Raw genomic sequence first — 11,905 nt, forward strand, 5'->3', positions numbered from 1 at the left:
GAAAGAAAGAAAGAAAGAGAAAGAAAGAAAAAATAAAGATAAGAAAGAGAGAAAGAAAGAAAGAAAGAAAGAAAGAAAGAAAGAAAGAAAGAAAAAAGAAAGAAAGAAAGAAAAAAGAAAGAAATAAAAAAGAAAGAAAGAAAGAAAGAAAGAAAGAAAGAAAGAAAGAAAGAAAGAAAGAAAACATTAGTTAGAGCGAGTTTAGATTTGAGTTTTTGGCTTGTACACTAATGGGCCACCATAGCCTTGGCTCAATTTGAGCACTCTGCAATGCAAGTCTATGGGATTTTTATGATTTTTAATATTAATTTTTAAGAAAACTGACAGTCAAATCAGTCTGAAAAGATATAACAACTCAAGTCAGAACAGTCTGAAGGTCTGACCCGAGTTTGGAGTTTGTAGAGTTAAAGCTCTAGGAGGAGTTAGAGTCAGAAACTCTGCGGTCAGAAGAAGAATAATACGTTTAAATACAATATCAGTAAGTTGGCTCTCTCACAAGTTCAGGTGATTGGTGAGGTGAGCAATATATTGTCTGTTTGAGGGTATGTATGCTCATATTGTGTTAAAATTTCTGCTGTATTTATTATATTGTTACTGTATTTATTACATCTATAGTGTATTTGTATTGACCTGTGTATGTTAGGGTGCCTGTGAAGAGCTGGCTGGGGACAGCAGATGGAAACTTATAGCTAACTCTGGCGTGTTTACAGCAAAGTAACTTGTCTGTTGATCAATGAGCAAATAAATAAATAAATACAAATGTGCACAACAGTAAGTGCATTTCTCAAAACAAAATAGCAGAACACCAGGATTACATGCAAAAGCCCGTCTCCTGCTCAACATCCTCAGTTCATCTCTCAAAGTAAATATGTGTCAATGAACATGCCAGTGCCGTCAGAATGAGGAGTCGCTGTGTACGGATAACACACTCACATTGCTTAGTCATGTTGTCAATATAACAGTGTGTACTCTGGAGGATGTTCTGATGTAAACTATGGCTGAAGTTTTGATGACAATTATTGTAAATTGTAGGTTACACCTTAGTGTGTGTGTGGGAGTGTGATTGCAAGAGACTGGACGAGATTCACATCTACGCTTTTACTGGTTGTACTGTAATTTGTTGACAGACCGTGTCATTGCGATACAGAAAGGAAAAGACAGCACAAAGAAAGACAGAAAAGTAGAAGCTCCTCTGCTGGGCCACACATTCTCGTCCACATCGCAACGAATATCTGCTCTTGCGATGCAGCGTGGACAGAATATTTGACAGTGTCTTATCCAGTGTCATCGCTGCATCCATGGCAGCCGGAAGGGTCGTCTGAGCGTGTGACTGGCCATCATATACGTCCCATCTCCATGCTGAGGAACATTCCTCAATGGGGTTAAGGAATGGGGAGTACAATTACACCCTACATTAAAAAGTTTGTCGACACAAACTTTAAGTTGGCTTGAGAAAGCCGGACCAGATAGTTTAAAGTTTAAAGTAGTTTAAAGTTTAAAAAAGTTGCTAGGGTGTTTCTAGACTCTAGAGGGTTGCTAAAGTGTTCTGGGTGGTTGCTAGGCTGTTCTGGGTGGTTGCCAGGTGGTTGCTAGGGTGTTCTGGGTGGTTGCTAGGGTGTTCTGGGTGGTTGCTATGGTATTAATAGATGGTTGCTTTTGGTGATATGGGTGGTTGCTTAGGTATTTTGGGTGGTTGCTAGGGTGTTCTGGGTGGTTGCTAGGCAGTTGCTAGGGCGTACTGGGTGGTTGCTATGGTGTTGCTAGGTGGTTTCTAGGGTATTTTGGGTGGTTACTAGGGTGTTCTGGGTTGTTGCTAGGTGTGTCCTGGGTGGTTGCTATGGTATTAATAGATGGTTGCTTTTGGTGATATAGGTGGTTGCTTAGGTATTTTGGGTGGTTGCTAGGTGGTTGCTAGGGCGTACTGGGTGGTTGCTATGGTGTTGCTAGGCGGTTTCTATGGTATTTTGGGTGGTTGCTAGGGTGTTCTTGGTGGTTGCTAGGTGGTTGCTAGGGTGTTCTGAGTGGTTGCTACGGTGTTCTCATTGGTTGCTACGGTGTTGCTAGGGTTTCTAGGGTGTTCTACAAGTAATTGTAGGGTGAGAGGAACTCCATCAGCATCCTGTTGTGGGACGCAAACCATTGCCTGGTGATGTTGGAGCGATGGAAGCTGACATTGTCCCAAACCATCACGTACTTTGGCAGGTCATCTCCAATCTGACCCCTCTCTTGTTCAGGGATGAGACCCTTGTAGAGAGTGTCTAAAAAGGTGACATGACGCTCTGTATTGTATGGCCCAATAATGAGAATATGCGTCAGCACACCACATGTATAGAAATGTGCTTGACATATTATGACAACTTGTTTAACCATTTTGCATGTAAAGACTTATGCTATGAACTAATGCCTAAATATTGTGGGGTGGGGGGGGGGGGGGGGGCTATTCAACAGAGACCTATTATAATACACTTTGATCAACATGACATAATAATGTACAATGTTGGAAACCGCAGAGAATTGCACATAATCATTTGCATGGATGCACCAAAGCATTTGCAGCTTGTTCAAAGAAATGAGAAACTGCTGTTTTGATGTGCACATGTGACACACTGATGTGAAGATTGAACAGGTAGTTTTGAGAATTTAAATTCTAATCTGAGAAATGCACCAAAGCGACTGAGAAAAACGGTAAAACCTTAAATCTTAAAACTCATTTTTATAATTTGGCGTTTAATTCAGTATGAGAGCTATTATTTTTGAGGGTACGTTTACACGACAACGATATGCATTGAAACGGAGAAGTTTTTTCTTTGAGTTTTCCAGACGACACCACTGTCAGAACGATCCCGATTCACACTGATCCGTGTGAACGAGTAAAAACGCTGTATTCTGCTGCCAGGCCAGTAGATGGCGATTAAACACTATAGACTGAACACGTAATACGCATGTTCATGACGTCATCGTCTTCAGAGATTAAAGTTATTGTTGTAACCCAGTTTTCACAAGTTAGCGTTTTCAGGCTCCCCAAAACGCCGTTGTCGTGTAAACGAACGGCCAAAGCGCTTAAAAAGTTGTATGTTTTTAGTTGAAAACGGTGTTGTGTAAACAGCCCCTATGTTTCTATGATCTTGTTGTGTTTTAATGTTCTTGCTTTTTGTTATGTTATTGTTGTATTTTAATTATTGCTTGTACAGCACTTTGGCAAACCTTCAGTTTTGCTATAAAAGTGCTATATAAACAAACATTGAGTTGAGTTCATAGGTGTTGATTTCGGTGGGGGCGGTGGGGACGGGTACCCACCAGATTTCGTCATGAGTCATTTTGTACTCACCACCTTTTTAGGGTTGCTAGTAGGGCTTTAACGATTCACCAAACCCATTCGGTTTGTATCACGATTTTTAACCCACGATTCGGTTCGTATCACGATATTTTGGGGGGATTTAAAAAAATATATATCTCCATGTTTTCGGTGCTGATGCAGTGGTGACTCGTATATGTATATGTGACTCGTATACATCGTAACATGTAATGGTGGCGCTACCAATAAAGCACCTACAAGCTGTCACAAAGAAATAATTATGAATATGTCAAATATAGCAAGGAGACATTTGAATTGTTTATTAATAAACAAGTGTTTTCTGTGTCGGCTGCAGAGATGAAGTTGACGATGCTGACTCGCGATATTCGCAGTAGTGAACGCGCCGGAGAGAAATGCATATTTCATACGGATTACATAGTTTTCTTTCGTTTTGAATTGTTCTGTTTAAAAGTATGATTCAAGCGTTCCATAGATATATTTCTCAGGTCTGTGAGGCGAGTAGGCTATGCTGAGTTTCGGTTCATTTATGAAAAGACGAGCTCCAGTTCATGCGCCGGCGCCTCCGTGTGAAACATTGATTAAAATTAAGATACAATTAATACAAAACGAAATTCTATTTCTGTTTGAGGGCTCTGTGAAAGTTTTAAAGCATCTTTTAGTGCCAATTTCAGAGCGGTCGCGTCAGTAGCAGAGAACGGTCACGTCTGTAACATTGTTTTTTCCTCATAAATGCGAACACAAAAATAATATAAAATGAATATTTTATGTTCTGTGGAGAGCATAGTAGCTTGGAGAGCTTACATTAGTAAGCTACAGGACATCGTCTTTCAAAACATGACCGGCGCGAAAGAGGAAAAAAAATTAATGCTTCATTGTACCCAGCACATTTCTAACCAAACTGACGCCCATGGTTGAGTTGAGTTGAGTTGAGTATAACTATCTCCTTTTTGCTTTAATAGCACCTGCCGTCTACTCTACATGAATTATGTCTCATCCTACATCCTGTGTTTCAATATTTAGCAGCTTTTTTTTATCTCACTATGAAGTCCAGCCTGTATAACGTGATGAGGCCAACGGAGGAAGTTTTCTGCTAAACTTTTCGCCTGTTGTTGTTGTTGTTGTTCAGAATATGATCTGGAGCCGTGCGAGGACCCTGGCGTGCCGGTGTTTGGCAGGCACAGCGGCGGCAGCTTCGGCATCGGCGCCAGCGTGGCGTTCTCGTGTGAGCTGGGCTACCGTCTGCAGGGCGCTGGAGAGATCGCGTGTCTGGGCGGCGGGCGGCGTGTGTGGAGTGCACCTCTGCCAAGGTGTGTGGGTACGTGCCGCTCTCATTCGCTTCCAGAGTTTCACAGGTCTTCATGGTTGCTTTCCAGTTCAGTGGCGTTCTGAATGAGGACACTTTGCATCTGCACACATTCAAATGCACATACCTATAGACTAAACACGTAATATGCATGTGTACGCCGTTACCGTTTTCACAGATTCACGTTTTTTAACCTTACACGGAGATGATACGTTTTTTTTTTTTTTTTTTACAAAACTTGCATTTTGGAAGATATCAAAGTTTGCGTTCTCGAGCACCAAACACTGTTGTTTGCATAGATATCATATAATAAAGGCTAGATGTCTCGTCCGCGCTGCTGGCCAATGGAGGTCGACGTCCGCATCTGGCGGCCATCTTGCCACAGTCAGCTCGCTCACTCGTAACATTGTGTTTTAATGGTGCATGCACTTTTTAAATAACCATAACTTGCTCAATTTTCTACCGATTTTCAAACGGGTTGGTTTGTTATAAACGTCAGAGATGTAGTTATGACACTGCATACTTATGAATAATTATAATATTATTTAACTAACCCTAACCCCATATTTCAACATGTTCAAGCATCCAGAATTATAGCCACGTTAATAATGTTTGTAAGAAACCAAACCGTTAGTAAATCCGTCAAGATTTCAGGATTTGTGTTCGTGACGATCACTCACAGTACAGAACGCTTGCCTGTGACAAGATGGCCGCCGGTGACGTCGTTAGAGACTCCGCCGTAAGACATCTAGCCTTTATTATGTATATCTATGGTTGTGTTCAAATGAACGGCCAGAACACATTAAAAGTTTTCTGTTTTCTGTTAGAACGGTGTCGTGTAAGCGGCCCCTAAGTTAATAACTAATGATCTTTACAACGAAAGTGAATCAATCAAAATATAACTTTATCTGGACAATAACTTTATTCTTGAGCCGCTGTAAAGCCTAAACAATCCCTGTTACTATAATCTCCTGTTATCACTGCTGCTTTGAAACTATCTACATTGTTAAAAGCACTTTAGAATGCCATTCAAGTCAAGTCACCTTCATTTATAGTGTACTACACACAGCATACTGCACAGTATATACTTATTATACACTGGTGTACTAGGATTTACTTCCATTTTGACTAGTAAATTTCACAAATAATTACAAAGAAACAGCAAAGTAAAATGTTGATATGGAAAGACTTTACTTCGATAGTTCACTTCAGATATTCTACTAACTATAAGTAACTTTGCACATGTCAACTAACTCTCATTAGAGTATTAGTAGACTAGGTTAGAGTTTGGGTTAGTAGAATATGTTGTGTAAAGTGTTGCCTATATTTTTTTACAACTTTTGAAAAATATTTTTTTTACAGGGTACTTATAGACTATAAACTAGCTTGTTGTTGCTAACATAGTGCACTTGAAAAATGTAGTGTGGAAGATATTTTCACTCAGAAATGGCTAGTAAATGTAAAAGCAATGCATTGAAAGACTAAAATAGTATTTTCTTGTAAAATGTGCTCCAATATTTTTTTTATTTTTTGTTACAACTTCGTCAAATATATATATTTTTTTACAGTGTACCTATTATATACTATATACTAGTTACTAAAGTAGTGCACTGAAATTTGTTTTGTATTTTTAATTAATTCTAAAGAAAAGTGTTATTTTAACACATTAAAATAAACATGCAATTTTGAAGTAGAAAATTATTTTCTTGTAAAATGTAGTCAAACTTTACAACTTTTACAACAAGTACTTATTATTAATTTATTTCCAATAATTTATTTTAATATTATAATTTTTTTAACACTTTACGGTATTGTACATGTCCACATAGCCATTGAGTAGGCTAATTTCTATTTAAAAACACTACTTTGAATTAATAAAATTACTTTTTGTATTAATTATCGCATCGTAGAAGAAATACATAAAACACATAAAACACATAAAATACTTGAAGTATGCAGTATTCATTAAGAATTTCAAATCATATTGTCCTAATTGTTATCACATGTTTCAAGTTTAATTCAGTGATTGGCATCTAGTTACGGAAATATTTTTTTTTTTGCATTTTTTTGATCCAATTTTGCTGGTCAATTTCTGACTTTTTGGGAGTCCCATAAAAAAAAAAAAAAAAAACGAGTCGAGGAACTTCGTGTGGTTTTCTTTTTCACTTGATTGCACTGTAAATGGACGAGCGCATTGCATCGTGCGCTACAATCCTGACTCGAATGCAACCAATGAGTGACAAAATATGTTGTTCAAGATATATTGCATGTTTTGACGGTATACGTTCTCTTTCTGTATACCTCGCTTTCTGTTTGCTTCACATGTCACTACGGTTCCCATTGTCCACAGCTGAGTGCGGCTCTACCGTGTCCAAGAACTCCGGCGTCCTGTTGTCCCCAAACTATCCGCGCAATTACGAGAACAACCACGAGTGCATCTACAACATTCAAGTGCAGGCGGGGAAAGGCATCAACATATCAGCGAGCAGCTTTCATCTGGCTCAAGGTGATGTTCTCAAGGTAAGTCCTGACCCAAGCGTGCAACACACAGTCTTTTGATACTAAACTGTAATGAAAAAGTGCTGTTCTGGGTATTGCACGGACTTCTCTGGTCTCCGTCCCCAGTTGTATGACGGTCCGGACAGCAGCGCAGAGGTTCTGGGAGGTTTCTCGGGTTCCTCGATGTTGGGTCAGTCGTTGACCAGCACGTCCAATCACCTGTGGCTCGAGTTTTACTCCGATCAAGACGACACGGCCGAGGGATTTAAGCTGGTTTACTCCAGTAAGATTACTCTTCCTCTTCCTCTTCCTCTTCCTATTCTTCTTCCTCTTCCTCTTCCTCTTCCTATTCTTCTTCCTCTTCCTCTTCCTCTTCCTCTTCCTCTTCCTCTTCCTCTTCTTCTTCCTCTTCTTCTTACTCTTCCTCTTCTTCTTACTCTTCATCTTCTTCTTACTCTTCCTCTTCTTCTTCCTCTTCTTCTTACTCTTCCTCTTCTTCTTCCTCTTCTTCTTACTCTTCCTCTTCTTCTTCCTCTTCTTCTTACTCTTCCTCTTCTTCTTACTCTTCCTCTTCTTCTTACTCTTCCTCTTCCTCTTCTTCTTCCTCTTCCTCTTCTTCTTCCTCTTCTTCTTCTTCTTCCTCTTCTTCTTCCTCTTCTTCTTCCTCTTCCTCTTCCTCTTCTTCTTCTTCTTCCTCTTCTTCTTCCTCTTCCTCTTCTTCTTCCTCTTCTTCTTACTCTTCCTCTTCTTCTTACTCTTCCTCTTCTTCTTACTCTTCATCTTCCTCTTCTTCTTCCTCTTCTTCTTCCTCTTCTTCTTACTCTTCCCCTTCTTCTTACTCTTCATCTTCTTCTTACTCTTCCTCTTCTTCTTCCTCTTCTTCTTACTCTTCCTCTTCTTCTTACTCTTCCTCTTCTTCTTCCTCTTCCTCTTCCTTTTCTTCTTACTCTTCCTCTTCCTCTTCCTCTTCCTCTTCCTTTTCCTTTTCCTCTTCTTCTTCCTCTTCCTCTTCTTCTTCCTCTTCTTCTTCCTCTTCCTCTTCTTCTTCCTCTTCTTCTTCCTCTTCCTCTTCTTCTTCCTCTTCTTCTTACTCTTCCTCTTCTTCTTACTCTTCCTCTTCTTCTTACTCTTCCTCTTCTTCTTCCTCTTCCTCTTCTTCTTACTCTTCATCTTCCTCTTCTTCTTCCTCTTCTTCTTCCTCTTCTTCTTACTCTTCCTCTTCTTCTTACTCTTCATCTTCTTCTTACTCTTCCTCTTCTTCTTACTCTTCCTCTTCTTCTTCCTCTTCTTCTTCCTCTTCCTCTTTTTCTTACTCTTCATCTTCCTCTTCTTCTTCCTCTTCTTCTTCCTCTTCTTCTTCCTCTTCCTCTTCTTCTTCCTCTTCCTCTTCCTCTTCTTCTTCCTCTTCCTCTTCCTCTTCTTCTTCCTCTTCTTCTTACTCTTCCTCTTCTTCTTACTCTTCATCTTCTTCTTACTCTTCCTCTTCTTCTTCCTCTTCTTCTTCCTCTTCCTCTTCCTCTTCCTCTTAAGGTCCAGCCCGAAATTTTCGCATGCCTTTTTTCGTATTCGTCATTCGGTGGCTCTGAATTGTCAAAACAACTCTCAAAATATTTGCTACGGATGTGGAACATGCAGATTTAAAAAAAAAAAAAACTATATATATATATATATATATATATATATATATATATATATATATATATAATATTTCTCCATATTTATGATTCTTTGCAACGCGCTGGATCCTTCACTCTTTGAATTCTTGCACTCGGGAACAATAAAAGTCCACACCATTATGACTAAAAGTTCACGTTCGGTGTGAACGCACAGTTAAAGTTTGCTAAGCAAGTATTTCCTACTAAAGCAAGGTGGTATTTCACTCTGGTCATGCTTAGCCAATAGGAGCAGAGTGGGCGTGGTATTGGGTGCCGGTATGCCCAGTGCATTATGGGTGTTGCAGTTCTCCTACATGTTTGGCCAACAGGAAGACAACAGCCCTTTTCTCTGTTTTCTCTGGTCAGGTAGCACAGATTTCAATAATGTGTTCGCGTTTCTTCTGTACAGGCAGTTTTATTGAAAGCCTATTAAGTACATCTTTAATTCCACACAACGTGTAGAAACTCACACACACACTAGAAGTTGCATGACATGCATTGGCAGTTTTAGTCTGTAGTTTTTCTCAGAGTTAGTCTGGGATGTTCAAATGCTTGTGAGGAAAAACAGAAGTGAGAAACATCAACAGTGTTTCACTGAGATTTCATATTTGATGCTTTGATAATAAATAAATTCATCCCTACCAAGCCTGCAAATGACTGTATACTTTTATCAGTAATTACATCTGGATTTCATAAAATTGCAATTACAAAGGCCTTTCTCAAACATATTTACTTATTATTATATTATATTATATTATATTATATTATATTATATTATATTATATTATATTATATTATATTATTATAGTCCAAAATGGACACCAGCCAAGTGTCTAGTATGAGATTGACTTTGAACAAACTGTCTGCAAAAGAAAAAATCAAACGATGATTGATGCTGTTTTGCTGTATATTGGCAAAGAATGTATCTTAATAAATAATGCAAAGTACAGTTTAATGGGCAGGTGTGATATAAGTTAATTTTGGACGCTTACGGATACGAATTAAATCTCCCGCTACCTCTCAATATTTCTGCCATAAACTACCTCTCACGAACATATTAGCTCAATTACTTTTCATTTCTGGATTAATATCTTCATTTCATTGTCAGCTTGAACTGTATAATTGTTCTCAGCACTCACTACACACACACACGCACACACACACACGCACGCGCGCGCGCACACACACATACCGTTTATTGCTTTTGTGATGAAAAGCGTTGAATTAGCAGCATCATATGGATTATTAGTGCCTTAATTTAAGGCTCTTAATTTTCTTTGTTTGAAATTATAGGTCTGTGTTTTCTCATGAGAAGTTGTAATGTGTCTTCCTCACTGCGCTGTATTATTTGATATCTTAATCATAAAGCATCATTATAGCGTGAGGAAAACATGACTGTGAACGCAGATCTTCTGTCCTGTCCAGAACTGATGCACTCGCTCATTCACTGCGAGAAACAGTGACTACGTTTACAAGCAGCCAATAACCCGTTCAAAACCGGAATATTAGCAATAACCCGGTCGCGCACGGCCATGTAAACACCGGCAAAAACCAGAATATGCTCATATTCGGGTTTTTAAAAACCCGAATATGATCCCTGGGTTACCCCTTTTCTAACCGAATATTTGGTCACGTAAACTCGTATCGGCATATCCCGATCATAAGGAACATTGATTTGTGTTCTGCGCATGTTCTATTCACAAGGAATCTTGGTCTTTTGAGTAGAGGAACTTAAAAACACGCGTGCAGTATACTGGAAGTAAACTAGAAGTAGAGGTAAACATGGTGAGACGTGTCAGTGCTGCTGGCGGGTCAGTACCAGCACCAAAGCTCAAACAAAGCCGATCGCGATCTGCCCCGAACTGTTCATTATCCGCGCGCTGCTGCTGCTGTCTTTGGATACAGGAAGAAGAATCGGAAATGACGCATATTGCGTATTAAGGTTGTCCGTACGTCCAGACGCTAACCGTGCATCGCCGTTTACATCGGGATATTGCCAATTGATTACAAATTCCATACAGGAGTAACTCTCTCTGCTCACGCATGTAAACGGGTTATCCCGAATGTTTCAGAAACCCGAATAGTGACCATAACCCGACCATTACCCGAATATTGACAGCTTGTAAACGTAGTCACTGACAGCTTTTACTCGGAGCGTCAGCCACTGATCATGTGTTCAAATTGACCGTTCGTAAAGACCCTCCCCCCTTAGTTACTGTCGCTATGTCCGACAAGCTACGCCGCTCACACACACACACATGTTCTCACGCAGTGAAAAACACATAGTGGAGCAGAGAGGACACTGACACACACTGACAGACACGGACCAGCTTACTTTTGATATTAAACAAAGTCTCACCTTTCAAATTCAGTAATTTTTGGTCAAGAAAAGTAAACAATAAATACCGTGTTGTGTCTCTTTAATGTGTGTGTCAGATCGCTCAGTTAAAGCCGCTCGTGAACCGATCATCTCTTCTTCTAGTTCATTTATAGCATCAAATAAACATGAATGAACATCAGAAGGAATGTTGTTTTAACCGCGGAAAGACGTCAGTACACTCCGCTTCTCAAGTTCAAATCCTCCATGTTAATCTACTAACTCTCCTGACTGCTGTCGGACAAAATGGCGGATGGCGAAGTATGATTGGTGAGATCACCTGTCAATCAAACTCCCTGCGAAGGGTCAATTACATCCCATGGGTTTGGATCTTGACCTTAGCTGTGCTAAACAGAAGAGGAAAACAGTGAGGGAACTTAGAGCAACATATTTGAAAGAAATAGCTCACCCAAAATATATATATAATTCTGCCATTATTTAGTCTCATGGCATTTCCATATATTATATTATATTATATTATATTATATTATATTATATTATATTATATTATTCAGTAACAAGCAGCATCAAAATTATTTCAAATATTATACGCATTTTATTATATAAACATATTAAAGGGGGGGTAAAATACTTAGTTTCAGTCAATCTCATGTTAATCTTGAGTACCTATAGAGTAATAGTGCGTCCTTAATATCTCCAAAAAGTCTTTAGTTTCATCATATTTATAAAATAAAAATACAGCTTTCCGATTCTAACCGGAAAAAGCCGAGGTCCTTGATTCTGGGCGTGGGCGG

General features: G+C 39.2%; 1 protein-coding gene across 1 annotated transcript in view; it reads left to right on the plus strand.

Moving 5' to 3' along the window:
• csmd3a (CUB and Sushi multiple domains 3a) overlaps nt 1-11,905 on the plus strand; it is a 382,979-nt gene that overhangs the window by 152,100 nt on the left and 218,974 nt on the right. The window contains exons 21-23 of the mRNA XM_079626776.1: nt 4,443-4,631; nt 6,970-7,139; nt 7,245-7,401. Of these exons, the coding sequence (XP_079482902.1) occupies nt 4,443-4,631; nt 6,970-7,139; nt 7,245-7,401 (516 nt within the window). The remainder of the gene's footprint in view (nt 1-4,442; nt 4,632-6,969; nt 7,140-7,244; nt 7,402-11,905) is intronic.

Source organism: Phoxinus phoxinus (genome assembly GCF_949152265.1).
Source record: "Phoxinus phoxinus genome assembly, chromosome: 10".
In the NCBI taxonomy this organism is placed as follows: Eukaryota; Metazoa; Chordata; class Actinopteri; order Cypriniformes; family Leuciscidae; genus Phoxinus; species Phoxinus phoxinus.